Source organism: Cibotium barometz, chromosome 60, assembly GCF_041138505.1.
Source record: "Cibotium barometz isolate CiBa-2024 chromosome 60, ASM4113850v1, whole genome shotgun sequence".
In the NCBI taxonomy this organism is placed as follows: domain Eukaryota; kingdom Viridiplantae; phylum Streptophyta; class Polypodiopsida; order Cyatheales; family Cibotiaceae; genus Cibotium; species Cibotium barometz.
Genome location: NC_141105.1, coordinates 32,775,214 through 32,792,358, shown reverse-complemented (window position 1 = coordinate 32,792,358; position 17,145 = coordinate 32,775,214). Strand labels below are relative to the sequence as shown.

The 17,145-nt window shown below is 43.4% G+C and overlaps 2 protein-coding genes across 2 annotated transcripts in view; one reads left to right on the top strand and one right to left on the bottom strand.

Annotated features, from left to right (window-relative positions):
- Positions 1-1,148: 1,148 nt before the first annotated feature.
- LOC147605251 (uncharacterized) lies at positions 1,149-2,479 on the bottom strand. Its single transcript, XM_086793807.1, has one exon. The coding sequence runs from the start codon at positions 2,457-2,459 to the stop codon at positions 1,305-1,307; it is 1,155 nt and encodes a 384-aa protein (XP_086649933.1). The 5' UTR covers positions 2,460-2,479; the 3' UTR covers positions 1,149-1,304.
- A 1,032-nt stretch (positions 2,480-3,511) lies between these two features.
- The window catches only part of SSN2 (zinc finger SWIM domain protein), a 34,396-nt gene continuing 20,762 nt past the window's right edge, over positions 3,512-17,145 (top strand). The window contains exons 1-3 of the mRNA XM_086793808.1: positions 3,512-3,607; positions 3,698-3,719; positions 3,941-4,046. Of these exons, the coding sequence (XP_086649934.1) occupies positions 3,550-3,607; positions 3,698-3,719; positions 3,941-4,046 (186 nt within the window). The 5' untranslated portion in view covers positions 3,512-3,549. The remainder of the gene's footprint in view (positions 3,608-3,697; positions 3,720-3,940; positions 4,047-17,145) is intronic.

Sequence of the window (17,145 nt, the reverse complement as noted above, 5' to 3'; positions counted from 1 at the left end):
GGAAAAAGTATTTACATAAGCTCAAGGGAAAAAAACTTGCTAAAGAGGAAAAAAGTGTGTACATGAGCTTGAGGGAAAAAACCTGCTAAAGAGGGAAAAAGTACCTTGGTCCATTATTAGACTACGCCCACACATCATTACCACATAAATGGCTACAATAATGCTAAAGAGAAAAAAAGTACCCTAGTCCATTATTAGCCTACGTCCACACATCATTACCATATAAATGGCTATAATAATGATATGCATGAAAATAGTATGTACATACGCTCACGAAAAAAAACCTCCTAAAGAGGAAAAAAGTGTGTACATACGCTTGGGAAAAAAACCTTATAAAGAGGAAAAAGCACCTTAGTTCATTTTTACCCTCTGCCCATACGTCACTACCACATAAATGGCTAAAATAATGCTATGTATGAAAATAGCGACAAACGTCCAACAAAAGATTTCTTTTGATTTATTACCAAAATCGAGCATTAACACCTTTGAAAGAAAAAGACAAGCGTGCTAGCGTATATATCAGCAAAAGTGAACATTAATATGAACCTTTGAAAGAAAAAGGCAAGCGTGCTAGGTTAATTATTTGAAACACAAAACTAGCATTTGGGCATTCATATATTCCATTTATGTAGGCTTTATTAACAAGAGCATTAATTAATGTCGACTTAATTAATTAATACCTAAAGTTAAAGGACCTTTTCTCAAAGGTCCTAAACCTTTAGGCACGAGAGGTAGTTGTCATCCCAACCCCTACACGTTGTGCCCAACACACCCCTCTCATGTGCCTCTCTTTGTGGCCCTGGGCGAGTGCTCGAAAAAAACATATTTTTCAACCAATCAAAACAAAGACAACCAATCAAAATAAAGACAACTCTTCAATCTGTTTGTGCTCCACTACATGTAGGCTTTCTAATATACCAAAGTTCATAAGGGCCACTCAAATCTCAACCATTTTTCCTTTATTTTGGCAGGTAAAAATACACAAATTTTGTTGATCCCTCTTCCTTTTCTCGACCACGAAGCGTTCTCTCTCTCTCTCTCTCTCTCTCTCTAGAGGCATCCTACTCTCTGTAATCCACAGAACCTCCCTTCGTCTAAAGCCCTATGCAGCAGCATATGCGATATAGAGAGGAGGTTTATATTTACTATTCACTCTACTATTCGGAAAAAATTATCTCTACTTTTAAAAAGAGGACGACAAAAAGAAAACCATAGATATTTTTTATTTTTCATGACAAAAATTCCTATGGATTCACATTTGAGAAAAACATAATAAAAATGTCATTTATTGATATTTCAAGTGATTACAATACCAATATTTTTTTTTGGAATAAAGGAATATATTCTAGCTTGTGCATGTTCTCCTCATTGTCACTATCATCAACTTCAATATCAATTGGAATGTCTTTATCTTTTTCAATTTCTTTACCCGGTCTATGTGTTTGCTCTTCCTCCATTATTTCAATTGTTTGCTTATTTGTCTTATATAAATTCTCTACTATTTCATCTTCATTAAAGGCATACCTCAAATCGTCAACTTCATTCTCATTTCTTTTCCATCTATTCATGAACCAATCTAATCTTGGATGTGAAGCATCGAAATTTTGTTTATTAATAAAAATGTCAAAGATATCTTTCATTGTTGTGTTGGATGGGTATACCATTGTCCTCCATAAAGCATCAACTTTTTGAAGCTCCATTCCTCTTCCTTGATATGGTGTTATCCAATTAGAAGACGGGTAGTACTTTCCTGTCTTGATCATTTTATGAATGGTGGTGCAGAAATTATTGCCTAAAGGATGCTTTAAATAGAACTTCCAAAACATCAATGCTCTATCAAAAATGTTTGTTGGAGTAAGACAAACTTTGTTCTTCAAATCATCTGCACCATATTGCATGTAAATTTCTATTCCCATTGAAATATCTTCAGCACTTATATTATGTGACACATTTTTATAATGAGGCTTATCAATATCTTTCATACAATAGCCTATCATACCATGAAATGTGTGCATGTTCTTCTGCCTTAATGCTCTACACATTACAATGCCACCAATGGGATTATTCTTATCCCATCCAAGATACTTTTTGATGAGCTTATTAACTGCAATTATTGACTCTGCATGAATTCTAATGACCATTTGATAGTGTAAATGGAAAACTGTGCCTCCTCTTTCCAATGAGCAACTACCAGCAAGGCATTCTTTAGTGATAAAATCATGAAGATTATTTAGTAATGCTTCATCAATGTCACTACCACCTAATGATATTGTCACACTTAGCTCAAGCACTTTCAAGTTGACATTGGATTGATCTAACATTGCATCTTCATTAGATAACTTCTTTGGTCTTCCACGATTTTTCTTAGGTTCTATGCTTGAAACTTCATGGCTTTCATTAGTTGAATTTATAAATTTTCCAGTCGTTGATTCTCTTGCTCTTTTTTTCATTTTTGACATTTCACTACATAATAAAAAAGAAAAAATAGGTTAATAATTCAGAATACATATAGTCAAATTAGTGATAAAACAATTGTGAAAAGATAAAAATAAACTACATAAAACAATAATAAATGAATAAGTTAGAAATTTAAAATTTTCAAAATACAAATACAATTTACATTTTTTGAGTCTTATTTGCGATTTTAGTTAGGACAAACATATTATTAATTAATCTCTCAAAAAACATTTCAACAATTAAATTTTTTTTAAAAGAAAATGTTTGTTATCAAAAAACATACGTGAAATTGGACGTCGTATATGACAGGACCTTGTGCTAGCAAGAAGAGTTGAAACAAAGATGCAGAATCTTAATCTGTTGTAAGCACATTATTAATTAATCAATTTCATTAATTCTGCCTGCTCGAAGCGCATTATTAATTGTATGCCCCTATTTAATTAATCTAATTGCAATTGAATCGTTTTCTTTTTAAATTGAATATCGATTGATTATCACAAGGTAAGTGCCGAAGTTGCAATTAATTATAATCGATGGCTGTTACGATTAACTTGATAGATTAAGAACGATGGACGGACGGAGAACGATGTGAAGAACCTGTTGTGTGGCACTGCTGCACGATCAGACGCAAGAAAGCTGCAATCTGCAAGTAGGGGGCCAAGCATATCCATTACTGCAAGCATAATGACGGTTAATGACAGCGCGAATACATGTACAGGTTATTGACACCACTAATACATATTTTGTTTGCAGGTTAAAATAATGCAAGAACATGATAGAATGCATACGAGAGCCGAGAGAGATTGTTGACAACGCAAGCAGCAAGCAGAGAGGAATTGATCGAGATGGGAAAAGAGAGGGGTGGCGATAGCAGTTGCCACAAAGTGACGGTTGGAGAAACTTTAATTAATAAGGTTACTAAAAAATTTAATACGTAAGGTTTTTTTATCCTTAGGTTTTTCATTCAACTAATTAATGAATTTTATTTATCGCTCATTGTGTGCCCCTATTTAGTGGAAATGAAAAAAGCATTTTGGTGCCCATATTTAGGCATTCCAAAACAAAGGTTGGTGCAAGCTTTCTTTCTCTCTCATGGCAGCAGCTGCAGCGGGCGACGCTATCCTCGACAGCATAAAGCCCTCTTCCCCTCGTGAGTGCCGCTACCTCCTTCCACACACTCACACTCACCTTCCGATGCTCGCGTTTTTACTTTTCCTTTAAGCTTTGTTTCTTCGTGCAGTGTCGGAGGAACAGCTTTCCATGTGAGCCCCCATCTCCCAATTGATCGATTGACTGTAAGGTTTTCTAGGAGTTGCATCGACTGCTAGGGTCTTTACTGTGAGGGCTGTTAGATTTAAAAGATTTGTCACTGGAACGTTTTCTTAGAGTTAATTCTGCTGTTAGGTTTTATCGACCTGTCAGGGTTTTTTAGTGAAAGCTTTGTTTGTCGCTAAATCTCAGAGCGGAAACTTGGTAATGGCAGGCTTCACTTCCTCTTTAGCAAGAACTTGGAGCGAGCTCTGCGCATCTTGGATCAGAAGGGGGTTTATCGCATCCTGGCAGAGCCAAGCAAACGTGTGGTTTTTCAGGTAAAGACTGGTTTTTAACCTAAAAACCACGTAGATTCAACTTTTTCTCTTTCTGTGAGAAGAACAGTGAAAAAGAGAAGGAAAGACAAAAAGTGGTCACTTCCTGCATGGCTTGCCCTCTAGAATGAGTCAATAGGGGCAGATGTAGCCATTTTTGCAGTAATGGGGGGCGGGTAGCAGCCATGTCTGTGATAATGTAGGGCATCTGCAGCCTTGTTGGTGATAATGTAGGGCAAGCACAACCATGTTTGCAGTAATCAGGGCGGGGTGGGGGGTGTGCAGCCATATCTTGGCATTTTTTTTGGGGTGGGTGGGGGGGGGGGGTTCGGTTGGGGGGGCATGTGTAGCCTTGACTCGGCAATAATTAGGGGGCAGGTGTAGTGATATTGTCATGTGAACACTTGCTGTACTAGGGTGCCACGTGGACATTTTGGCTAATCAATACACTTAGGACACCTTTTGAATTGAATACGTGAGGACAGGTTGGGGATTTTGCTTGAGTCCCCATCGGAACTCATCCTCCAACTGATCCAGTTATTGAGGAGGTAAGTGTTGAAAGCAATTCGAGCATGAAATGACTGGAAGGTATGTTGGATTATCCCATATGCAGAAACATGGGAAGTCGAAGAGCCATGTATAGGCTAGAGTTGTTACAGATGCCCTTTTTCAAACTGTCACTTACATTTAGCATGTATACATGCTTGATAGAGATCGCCTCCCACGACTAGCAGTAGAGTCCTCTATGCAATTTTACGGCGAGAGGGAGAGGGAGAGGGAACGATTGAGATGAGCTGGATTGCCCTCCTCCTCGGTGACACGGCCACCACCATTACCGACACATGCATGGTACTCTGAGGTAGTCGAGTGGTTTCATGCACATGGCATACAAATGGACCGTCCCTTGGGCACTGCAAATCCCCCACCATGCTCCCACCTCCTGGTGTGATGGCCTCCAAAAATACCGGCCAAGGAAGTGCCTCTACATGTAGAATGTCATGTGGTACAGATGGCTTACTCCTGATCATGTGTGACAACATCATCACCTGTAGCCTCTCTATGCTCCTCGAGTGATCCTTCCCTAGGCCTAGCCCCCAAAGGGTTGTACCATACATAGCCGTTGGTCGTGTTAGCAGTCATCTGGGGGTGGTGTTCGTGCTCATGGTGGTCGCCTCTTGGTGGTGTGTTGCCTGGCCGTCTTGATAGCCTGGGTTGTACTTGGACGTGGTGGCGCTATTGTGATTTCTCACATGGTATCAGAGCTCAGGCATGTGGATCTGGGCAACCCTCGCTCTTGTCTTCAGGTGGCTCTTATGGAGGAGGGTGCTGGAGGCAATTCGAGCATGAAATGACTAGAAGGTGCGCTGGATTATCCCATATGCAAAAACATGGCAGTAGTTGCAGCCGTGGGTGACGCTATCCTTGACACCATAAAGCCCTCCTCTCCTCCTGGGTGCTGCTCCCTCCGTCCACACACTCACACTCACCTTCCGATGCTCGCCTTTTTACTTTTCCTTTAAGCTTTGTTTCTTCGTGCAGTGTTGGAGGAATAGCTTTCCATGTGAGTCCCCATCTCCCAATTGATCAATTGATTGTAAGGTTTTCTAGGGTTTGCATCGATTGCTAGGGTCTTTATCAACTGTGAGGGCTTGTTAGATTTGAAAGATTTGACACTAGAACGTTTTCTTAGAGTTAATTTTGTTGTTAGGTTTTATTGACCTATCAAGATTTTTTAGTGAAAGCTTTTGTTTTCGCTAAATTCAGAGCGGAAACTTGGTAATGGTAGGCTTCACTTCCTCTTTAGCAAGAACTTGGAGCGAGCTATGCGCATCTTGGTAATGGTAGGCTTCACTTCCACTTTAGCAAGAACTTGGAGCGAGCTATGCGCATCTTGGATCACAAGGGGGTTTATTGCATCCTAGCAGAGCCAAGCAAACGTGTGGTTTTTCATGTAAAAGTACAGAATGACTGGTTTTTTATTCATGTGTGACATATGGAGCTTGACATGACACACATGTATGGCTTGTGGAGCCTAACATGGTTGGAGAAGGCCTTGTTCTCTTCTCCATAAGCCAGACCGCCAACGTCAAGGCGAGATTACATTGTTCCAGTCCCCGTTGGCCCAGTGGAAGGGTGAGGTGAGGTGCATCCACTTAGATAGCATGGGGAGGTCGAATGACTGCGGCCACGTCAATCCGCCACTAGCAATTGTCTAGCTTCTGCTACCAACTGAAACCCCCACCGGTTTCATCGGGCTGGGCCATCTTCTGACTTTACCTACTAGATAATAGATAACCGGTTTACCTACTAGATAATAGATAAGATAAATGATTTGGACTAGCCACTACCTGCAAGCCATTAGAAGAGATCTTTACCTACTAGATAAGTAGCGTTAATCGCTAGATAAGTAGTACGATCCGGACGGAGTACTGAAAGACTAGATAAGTCGCACTAATCGCTAAAGACTAGAGCGGGTTACTCCAAAAAGTATGTAGCCAGACCGATAAGTATGCAGTCGGGACCGTCCCGAACCCCACCCCGATAAGCAGTTGGTTACGATCTTGTTCCGTTGTCGGAAAAGGCTATTCTCACCAATTGTTCTCGGTTCACCTTGTGAGGTTACTTCCCATTCTTAAGCATGGATTATTATACGATAATCTTCGTTTACTTTTTTACTGGTAAAGAAGGAAAAAGTTTTTGGCCGATACCAGATTTGCATCTGAAGGCAATCGCATATACGATTTGAAGGGGTTCGGGCTGTCGAACCACTTCTCCCGAAAATTATCACTACATATGGCAAAAAACGCTTTTCACATATCGAGGTCGGAATGGGATTGGGTGTTCCGTGTCTTACTAGGATGCCCCGACGGAACGAACACGCTTGATTAATGAACAAAAGAGTGCTAACGACAAAAGCATCGAACAGAGAGTGCAAATACAGCTGGTACTTAGCCTTTGATCGTTCGATCGCTACCAACCCCACAAGGAGGTCATCAATTCGCAAGTGGCTATTAAGTAAAAGGTGTAATATGAATGGCTACGCTAATCTTTGTTTGTAAAAGTGTTAAAAAGTACATTGAATGTTGGAATTTCATAAGAATTCCTGATCAGAAGTATCTCCTGGCCATAATCTCCGAATCTAGCTTTACACTTTTCTTCCCACCCGCAACTTGTCACATGGCACTTTACTTTGCACTTTTCTTTCCTCCCGCAATCTTTTCACTTCACGGAAATGTTTGAAGCACTTTTCCTTGAAAATGGCCCAAGAAACCACCTAACGAGTATTTTGAACACTGTTTGTATGGCATATGAAGTCTGGCATGACAATACATGTATGGCTCATGGAGCCTGACATGGTAGTACATGTATGGCTTGTGGAACCTGACATGGTGTACATGTATGGCTCATGGAGCCTGACATGATGTGAATTCCCGGGGCTAGCTATCCTGGTGATCTTTTGTATTTATATTCCGGGAAGATTTCGGAAGGATCATGAAGCCTTGAACACTTAACGTGATACAACTGAGTAGATGGGTGTTTCTTCCAGTCTATCTGCACTCATGTGTGTGCATGACCTTGATTTTATATTTGGATGACTTGTTTTGTTTGCTTGGACAATGCCTGAGATTATTGCCTGTGTTGTCCATGGGGTCAGGAACGCTTGGGCACCCCGTGGACGTGTATGTGCACACCTGTTTGGGACTGATAGGTGGTCTACACGTGTTTTGCAGGTGGTAAGTGTCTCGAAAAAGCCAATTTACATACTAGTATTTATTAGTGCAGGTCCACACTCACTTATAAGTGACCAGACAACTTTTAAGTCATTCACACTTGGGCATGACTATTTTAATACAAAGGGGGGCACTAGACTTGATTTGAGGAGTTTGGACTGGCGCATGCTTTTCTGGTGTATGGGAGAGCAAATCGACAAGTTTTGGAGCCTTCTACGGCCATCCATCGCGACAGTTTTCATCCCAGTGTGAGGAGAAAGCTGGTCGACTCCTTTTGGAGAATTCTATGCTATTGGCCGGCTGTTTACAGCCCTGAAAAGCTGCTGGCCAGGGCGTCTGGTAGAGGATAGGTGCTGGTTGATTTGTGTGGGAGACATCCTCTATTGATCGGAGACCTATTGGCATGTAAACTACTGTTGGTCGACTTCGCCTGTGGCTATTGACTGTTGGTCGACTGTCAAAAACAGCCCCTCAAGGTTGGGAGATTTGCTCTGTGAGCCAGATAGGGGGAAGATGGAGATATAGGGCTGTCTTGGGCTGATGTGGGAATGCTGCGGGTTGACCATGGTTGTCCTGCATGTGCTCTAAGCCGGGAAAGCTCTCTTGTTTTGAGAAGAGACATCAAATTTAGCATATGTATTGCTTTTGTTTTCATCTTGTACCGGAAGAATCAGGTGCTAGCCAGTGGCGAATCCCTAGGCAACCGCAAGGTTATATTTGAAGCAGACTCTTTTTGGTAATCTAACCATAAAGAGGGGAGGGGGGGGGGTTAGCCCCTAGTGTGGTGTACTGTGCAGAGTTGTTTATCTCTCTCTCTTATTTGGCATGTTCATGTGTTTAATTGGTTTTCAGGATTGATAAGATTTCCATGTGCTACCCTTCCGTTACATTGGTATCAGAGCTTGTGCCATATATGATACTGGATTTGGCTGTAAGGAGTCATTATCCGTGAGAGAAGGTTGGGATTCTGAGGTACCCCTCATCTTACTATCGCACCTCGAAAGAGGTTACCTTTGGTTTAAGCGACAGTGAGCATGTGGAAAGACTTCGTAACCCTCTTGTCTGTGTAGGGGTACTGTTGAACCCTTGTAGTCTATTCAGTTTCATCCTTGGAAAGCTGGTAGAGAGTGATTCTGGGGTATGAAAATTCTATTCTTTCTGAAGATTTGGTAAATACATCATAGCCAGCCATTCAAATCATTCAGTGGAGGACTCTTATCACCCGTATTCGCCGCATGTGGAAGAGGATAGAGGGACCAAGTTGGGGCTTTGGCAGGTAATGATCCACTGCTATCTGCTAGGGTTAAAGATCTGCAGGATCTTGATGCTTTGATGAATGAGCTTGAAGAGCTCCGTGCTTTGCAAAGGGACACTGATGTACAGAGGGTTATTGAGTCCAAGTCTCAGGTTAAGGCAGATGTGGTCACTTTTGATGCAATTGTCCAGCAGATTGGGATTGAGAAACGTCGAGAGTTGGCTGCTGCTTATTTGAAAAGCCGTGGCGATGTTGTTTTCGATGATGAGGGCAGGTGGGTCTTCACATGAATCTCGTGAAGGGATTTTTGATGACGTTGTGAGAGGGCATGCAGGCCGAACCAGTGATGTGAGAGGGCATGCAGTCCGAGCAAGTGATGTGAGTGGGCATGCAGCCCGAACAGATGCTATGAGAGGGCATGTAGCCCAGGCAGTTGATATGAGAGGGCATGCAATCCGAGGAAATGATGTACATCGACATGGAGCCCGAGTGGATGATGAGGGGTTTTCAGCCCATATGAGAGATGCAGAAGATTTTAATGCATTGTCGGTGATATCTCCACCTTCTAGGTATGTTCCAGCTCCTAGAGTTCCATCCCAAGTGGAGGGTGTTGCACGAGAAATCAGCCCTAGACTTGGGCATCGCTGCCATTGTAGACATGATGAAGGGGACGATGTTCTAGAGCGACGAGATGCTCGGCACAACAAGAAGCCCAAAGAGTTCAAGTCGGGGACAAGGACATAAAATTCGAGAGCTATAATGGAAGGATGGACACCACCAAGGCACTTGCATTCATAAGGCAATTTAAAATAGCCTTTTGCACTGAGGACTTCATAGAGAAATCTATGCTCAGGCATGTGGGAATGCATCTTAAAGAGACTACGAGTGATTGGTGGATGGCAAAGCTCTTGGATAGAACAACTACCCGTACATGGAGTACTTTCAAAGAGTAATTCTATGATCAGTTCCTTCCTCCTCACTTCGAAAAAGATGTACGAAAGGAATGGGACTGGTTGACACAAGATGAAGGCGAGTCCGTTTCTTCATGTCTCAAAGTTTTGGCGGATTCTTCTCAAAGTCGCACCTTTCATGACGATTAGTGAGGACGAGAAGAAAAGAAAATTTGAGTTAGGGTTGCAACAAATCATCGAGAAGAGCCTTGCAGTTTATCCCCACAACACTTTACAGGAGCTGATATATTCAGCTACTATTTTTGAGGAACTACATGGCAAGGGAGCATCAAAAAGGCAAGAATTCAGCTCATACAAGGGAAAGTTCAGAGCTGGAAATGAGCAGAAAAAGGGTGGACAACCACCTAAGTTTATGTCCAATGAGTCCAAGGATGCAAAAGGGGGCTCTGAAAAGAAGCCAGGGGGTAAAAAGGATGATCCTAAGCTGTCTAGACATCACATTTTTGATTGCATGAAAGAGGGGAAGCGCTTCTTATGTGGGAGCAAGGATCACATGAAATCTCAATGCCCCCAGAATGCCAAAAGGAATAATGTGAAGGATACAAAACCGAGTGTGAATGTTATACCCAATGTACAGGGTAATACTGCACATGAGCCAAAGAGCAGAATTTTATGCAAGGCTTGGAGCAAGTTAAAGGATCAAACAACTTTATTTCTTTTTGATAATGCCTCTACAGTTAACTTTATATCCATTCAGATGGCTACTGCTCTTGGGCTAAAGCCCGAGGAACTAGGCATGGACTTTCATATAGATGCTGCCTTTTAGGGCAAGGAAGTCAAAGTCACTCCCATTATCGGGAAGCTTTGCATACAGATTTAAGAATATTTGGATCATGAAGACTTCCTGGTAGCACCGCTTACGGGATGTGATGTGATACTCGGGATGCCATGGCATTATCGTTTGGATCCCAAGATTTTGCACAAAGAGAAGAAAGTAAACCTTACTCATAGGGGTAGGGAAGTTTGTATTGATGCGGGTACCACTGGGAGTACCATACCCATTGTAAGCCACATTTCTATTTCGAAGGCAATAAAGAAATCAGCTTGTTCTTACTTGGTCTTTGTACGTGATAATGTTGAACATGGTTTTGTAGCTCCCATAGATCAAGATAAGATTGATTTCTTAAGTGATTATGTTGATTGTTTTGCTTACTCCCTACTAGACTGTCACCCTCAGAGAGGCGAGAGGATTATTGTATTGACATAATCTTTGGAAGCTCCCCTCCTAACCGACCCTCTTACAGGGTGAGTGTTGCCCAATAGGAGGAAATTATGACTAAGTGTCAAACCTCCAGGATCTCCCCGTAAGGCAAACCTATAAAACAAACCATAAACCATGAAGGAGGTGCAGGCATACTCCTGTCATGTGAAAAGGTTTTGCCCATGGAGTCTAGACATGTCCAGAAGCTAGTCTTGAAGGGGCGGCTAGAAAAAGAGATTAGAACCAGGGATTTTGGAGCATGAAGTGCAGATTCAGCAAGGGGTAGACTAGGAGAAGGACAAGGAAGACATGTCATCTGCGTAGAAGTGCAAGAAGCTGCTGTCGGCTGCATGGTGTGCTGTCGGCTGCATGGAGAACAAGTCGGATCTGCATTTATGGTGAATATGTCCAGTCGGCTGGCCGACCAGCCGTTGGCCAGCACTCTAGTTGTCCAAGGGGCCTATATAAAGGCACTAATGCTCATAGTTAGATTCATTCACTCCCTTATGGAATGGGTCTAGGATTTGGAACTGTTTTGGGTGTTTCCACATTTTCATGGAAGGCAGCCCATGGCTGCAAGAATCTATGTACCTTTTTGTACCATATGAAAATACTGAATTTCCAGCCATCTCTCTCTCTCTTCTCTCTCTTTTGTCTGCGTTTTTGCATTAGCATGTTCTAAGTGGTGTTTAGGCCTGAAAGAAGACTCTCAGAGCTTCCGTATGTAACATTGGTATCAGAGCATCAGGCTCAGCAAGGCTAAACCCTGATTTAGTCCCATATGAAGGTGTACAGGTCCAAGGTATAGGAAAGTGCATAGGTATGAAGCCCAAGGCATGGAGCACAAGACCGGGAAGAGCTCCCAAGAGGTTGGTTGGTGGTGTTCCACAAAGCCCAAAGGGGATGGCAGTCTTGTGATCCAGGAAAGGCTCTCGAGCAACGGTTCGAAGGGAGGATGATCCTCCAAGGGGTGGAGTGAGAGTGCCAGACTCATTTCTCAGGAATGAAGACCAAGACGGTGTTCAAAGACAGGGCAGGAATGGATTGGGGACTGGATGGAATAGATGCATAGATCTTATTCAGAGTTTGAGTGGTTTTGGAGACCGGATCGGGTTTTCAGTGAAAAGGGTTGCCAGAGATGGATGGGATGACAGAGGGACTCCGGGAACAGAATGGGATGATGACAGTCATCCAAGAATAGGTTGGAATCTCGTCATCAAGTTTAGCAGAGGGGGATGTCATGTGCAAAGGTTTTGCCTATGGACATGTCCTGAAGCTAGTATTGAAGGGGCAGCCAGAAAAAGAGATTAGAACCAGGGATTTTGGAGCATGAAGTGCAGATTTGGCAAGGGGTGGACTAGGAGAAGGACAAGGAAGACCTGTCGTCTACGTAGAAGTGCAAGAAGTTGCTCTCGGCTGCATGGAGATCAGGTCGGATCTGCATTTATGGTGAATATGTCCAGTCGGCTGGCTGACCAGCCGTTGGCCAGTACTCTAGTTGTCCAAGGGGCCTATATAAAGGCACTAATGCTCATAGTTAGATTCATTCACTCCCTTATGGAGTGGGTCTAGGATTTGGAACTGTTTTGGGTGTTTCCACCTTTTCATGGAAGACAGCCCATGGCTGCAAGAATCTATGTACCTATTTGTACCATATGAAAATACTGAATTTCCAGCCATCTCTCTCTCTCTCTCTCTCTCTCTTCTCTCTTCTGTCTGCGTTTTTGCAACTTGAACAATCACGTGACATCGTCATAATTGGCACTGGGGTCTCTTCGGAACAAATCCACCCTTCAACTTCTAGGAATTCAGCATGTTCTAAGTGGTGTTTAGGGCTGAAAGAAGACTCTCAGAGCTTCCGCATGTAACACTCGCCACCCAACCATGACAGCCGTGAGCGAGGCTCTCAATCTTGGCTGTCCCCACTGAGCCACGAGCTAGAGCGTCATGCTCTCGTGAGTGCCCTGCCATCGTCCTCATCCGGTGTCCTCTACCACCTGGGGTTGTCCCCCAAGGATGACGGCCTCCTGCGCGATGGTGCTCCTGCTCCATGTGCTCTGCACTCCTGTGCTCCATCCGTCGGTGTGTGCCCAGTTGGTACCCCTCCCCCCAATAAATAGGGAAGAAATGCCCAAAAAGCACACGCTATCAATAGCAGACCAAAAAGCACATGTCCGTCCACAACATATTACACTCTAGCTTGCCAATCTGCCTGCCCCTAGCATGCACATGACATACTTCCCTTCCTCAAAAGAGCTCACTCTTGAGTTCAAGAAAAAGAACTCAAGGAGAAGTCACACTCGCAACACTAAAGAAACACCCTCTATTGGTCGAAACCAATAGTCTCAAGGATATTCCGACTAAGAGGTCGACCTGCTCAAGTAACATGACATGAGCGTCAATTCGTGACTACAAAAGCCGAATCCGGAGCAAATGGATCATCTGGATAACTCGAAGTTGACAATGCTACCAGTACCAAAGGTAAGCAACCACTGTCCTAAAGAGTTATCCCGAAACCAAAAGTATCTTCCATTCGACTACCATGCTTTCATCTTGATGTCCTCTATAAATCTGGTCTGGAAAAAACCACAAAATTGGGAAAACCCAGAACCTACTACTGAAGCTTGAGCCAAGTGGAACACAATAGTAGTCTCTTCCCAAACTAGAGAAGAACTGATCTTCTAGAAAGATCATCAATCTGTACTTCGTTACCTCGGAAGTCTTAACTTCCCAAACAGACCTTGGAAAGTCTTGGACAAGAAAGGAAAAACTGTTCCAACAGACCTGGTTATGACATAAGCTAGCATCTACCATAACAGTCTGTATCAAAAGTAAAGTATCTATCCCTCAAAAATGTGGAGATAGCCGTGTGTTTGTAGGCACAGAGTCCGAATGAAGTCTTGACAATCTGGCGTAGCCCTGTAACATGCGATGGATCATGGCGTCCCATACCATCATGATACACCCAATACCCGTGCTACGATTACTACAAAACACCAGTTTGTGGATCTGTCGCGATCTATCAGAAACAATAAATGCCAATGGCTGACCATGTGCCACAAATTGAAACAAGTTCTCGAAAGGAAGAACTCCAAACGAGACTAGTGATCATAACTCGGTCCAGGGATTAGACAACATATGTGTACACAGAAGAACAACCTTGACCAGCGTCCTAGTCAAAGCATATGTCTAAACCTAGAAAATCTTGGAAACCAAAACTTGCTTCCAAAAAATTATGCGCATAGCGCAAGGTCTTGAATAACCTTGATTCAATAGTCTTGGTATAAGAATAGGCGGGTATACTTGGGATAGCGTGAATAGCTCACACACTCCTGCTATGGACATAAGACTAGAGGACCATCAAAACCTTAAGGACTGTAAGGCTAAAAAGATACATATTGGGTATTGTCTCATAACCGTCTTGTCATGCAATCTGACAATGAATCCCAACAAGTAAACTTAATCTAGATGCCCTTTATTAAATATCTGTGTAGCCACAGTGTTAATGTGTAGTCAACTATTCCTCAATCTACATATGCAGATAAGTCTTGCCTATCAAAGCCCAACAACGAAAACAATGGTCATTATCTGTAGGGTATTAGGTTTATGTCTTGCATGGTACAAGTCCATGACTAACTCTTGTGTGTGTGTGTCAATAAAGTTCTTGGAGTAAAAACTCCCATGTGTACCCCAGAACAAACATGTGTACTTGCATAACACGGTACAACACTGTGCTTTTATTGTTAAACCCTTATCTTGCATGTTCCTTGCATGTGAAAAACAAACACATACCTCATAACACGCTGGTCCAAAACTGAGATAGAACGAAGCACGTGCATCCAAACCTCGCAAGTACACCACAAAGTCCCGTACACAACCTAGACATCTTGGAGAGAAAAGATTCTGAAGAGAGATTGTAGGAAAACATGTCGCCATCACTTGGTGCTGTAGGGCACCCCACTGACGATCGAACGCCTCTGTCCGGACAACCTACATGTGGTTGTCCACAACCTTTGGCTGCGTGTGGTAGACCTCGGGTAACATGGATGGCTGTGGCATGTGCAGCTCTGGTAGACTGCCCTGCATCTGCACGAGTGCGTGCACACGTGTCATGCATGGCTGCATGGGAAACAGCCCCAAAAACTTGGGCTTCCTCACCCGAAAGGGGTGCCCATGTGGGCTGCCACAAGTCCCATCGAGCCCCGACAATCCCTGCAACCGCTGACAGCCCTGGTCGACTCCAACAGCCCTTCACAAGTGCCGTCGACAGCCCTTCCCACGTTCGTAGCCCATGCGACCAGGTAAGGGACCCCCACGTGCGCCATCGGCTTCGGGAAGGTAAGTGTTTTTTTTTTTAATTAAAAAAAAACTGCCCGCTTCTTTTTTTTAATTAAAATGTGTGTGTAAATATATGAGTCCCCTTGATATTAAAAAAAAAACAGTCCCATGCTTTTCTAAAAACAATGTCCAGCTTTGTTCAAAAAGTCATGCCATGCTTTTTTTTAAATTATAAACATCATGCTTTTGTCTTGTGAGAAACCAACGCTCAGTTTTTTTTTTGGTAACAAAAAACATTCTGTTTTTTCTTTTAAAAACTGAGATACGCTGTTTTTAGACTACTGCTGGCTGCTTTTCCCTCTTGCGCACTGCTATCCATACACTGTATGGACTATTCAAGAGGTGGTTGTGCAGGTCTGATGCTGCTTTTGTTCCCCACCAGTCCGTACATACGTACAGCTGTGTATACTGTGCTCGTATGACCCTTGTACCACAAGTACGGCCTGTCCAAGCCTCTATCCAGACTCGCCACGTGTGGTTGCTGTACCTGTATGCCTGTACAGTCTTGTACAGCTGCTGTACCTGTATGCACAGGCCCGTACAGCCTCGTATGGCTGTTGTACCTAATGCAACCTCTGTACAGCCACCTGCCCTTTAGGATAGCCAGCATGGTCAAGCATGAGACTCTTCAAAAGAGGGCTCAATCCACACATAAACCACCGCGATTGCTTCTCCCCTCTCTCACACGACTAGACATGCTTTTTCCCTACGCCAACCACAATCTCATGCAACATAGAGCAACGACTTGATAGAAAAATCAAAGATTCATAGGAAGAGAACAATGAGAAGCATACCCGGGTCTCTTGTCAGATGTGACGCATACCCATGCATACCTTTCAGCTTCTTGCATTAGGGTTGGCTCTGATACCACTATCAAACCTCTAGGATCTCCCCGTAAGGCAAACCTATAAAACAAACCATAAACCATGAAGGGGGTGCAGGCATACTCGCCACCCAACCATGACAGCCGTGAACGAGGCTCACAATCTTGGCCGTCCCCACCGAGCCACGAGCTAGAGCGTCATGCTCTCGTGAGTGCCCTGCCATCGTCCTCATCCGGTGTCCTCTACCAGCCGGGGTTGTCCCCCAAGGACGACGGCCTCCTGCACGATGGTGCTCCTGCTCCGCGTGCTCTGCACTCCTGTGCTCCATCCGTTGGTGTGTGCCCAACTGCACACAACTGGTATCCCTCCCCCCAATAAATAGGGAAGGAACGCCCAAAAAGCACACGCTATTAATAGCGGACCAAAAAGCACATGTCCGTCCACAACATATTACACTCTAGCTCACCAATCTGTCTGTCCCTAGTGTACACATGACACTAAGTGAATGATCTTCTTGAGAAGGGGTTGATTAGGCTAAGTTCTTTGCCTTACTCTTCTCCAGTTTTGCTTGTGCAGAAAAAAGGATGGGTCATACATAATGTGTGTTGATTTCAAGGCCTTAACAAGATTACCATCAAGAACAGGTTTCCGATTCCTAGAATTGATGATATTCTTGACAAGCTTGAGGGAGTTGCTTGTTTCAGTCACATTGATCTTAAGAGTGGCTACCATCAGATTAGAGTGGTATCTCAAGATGTACACAAAATGGCTTTCAGAACATC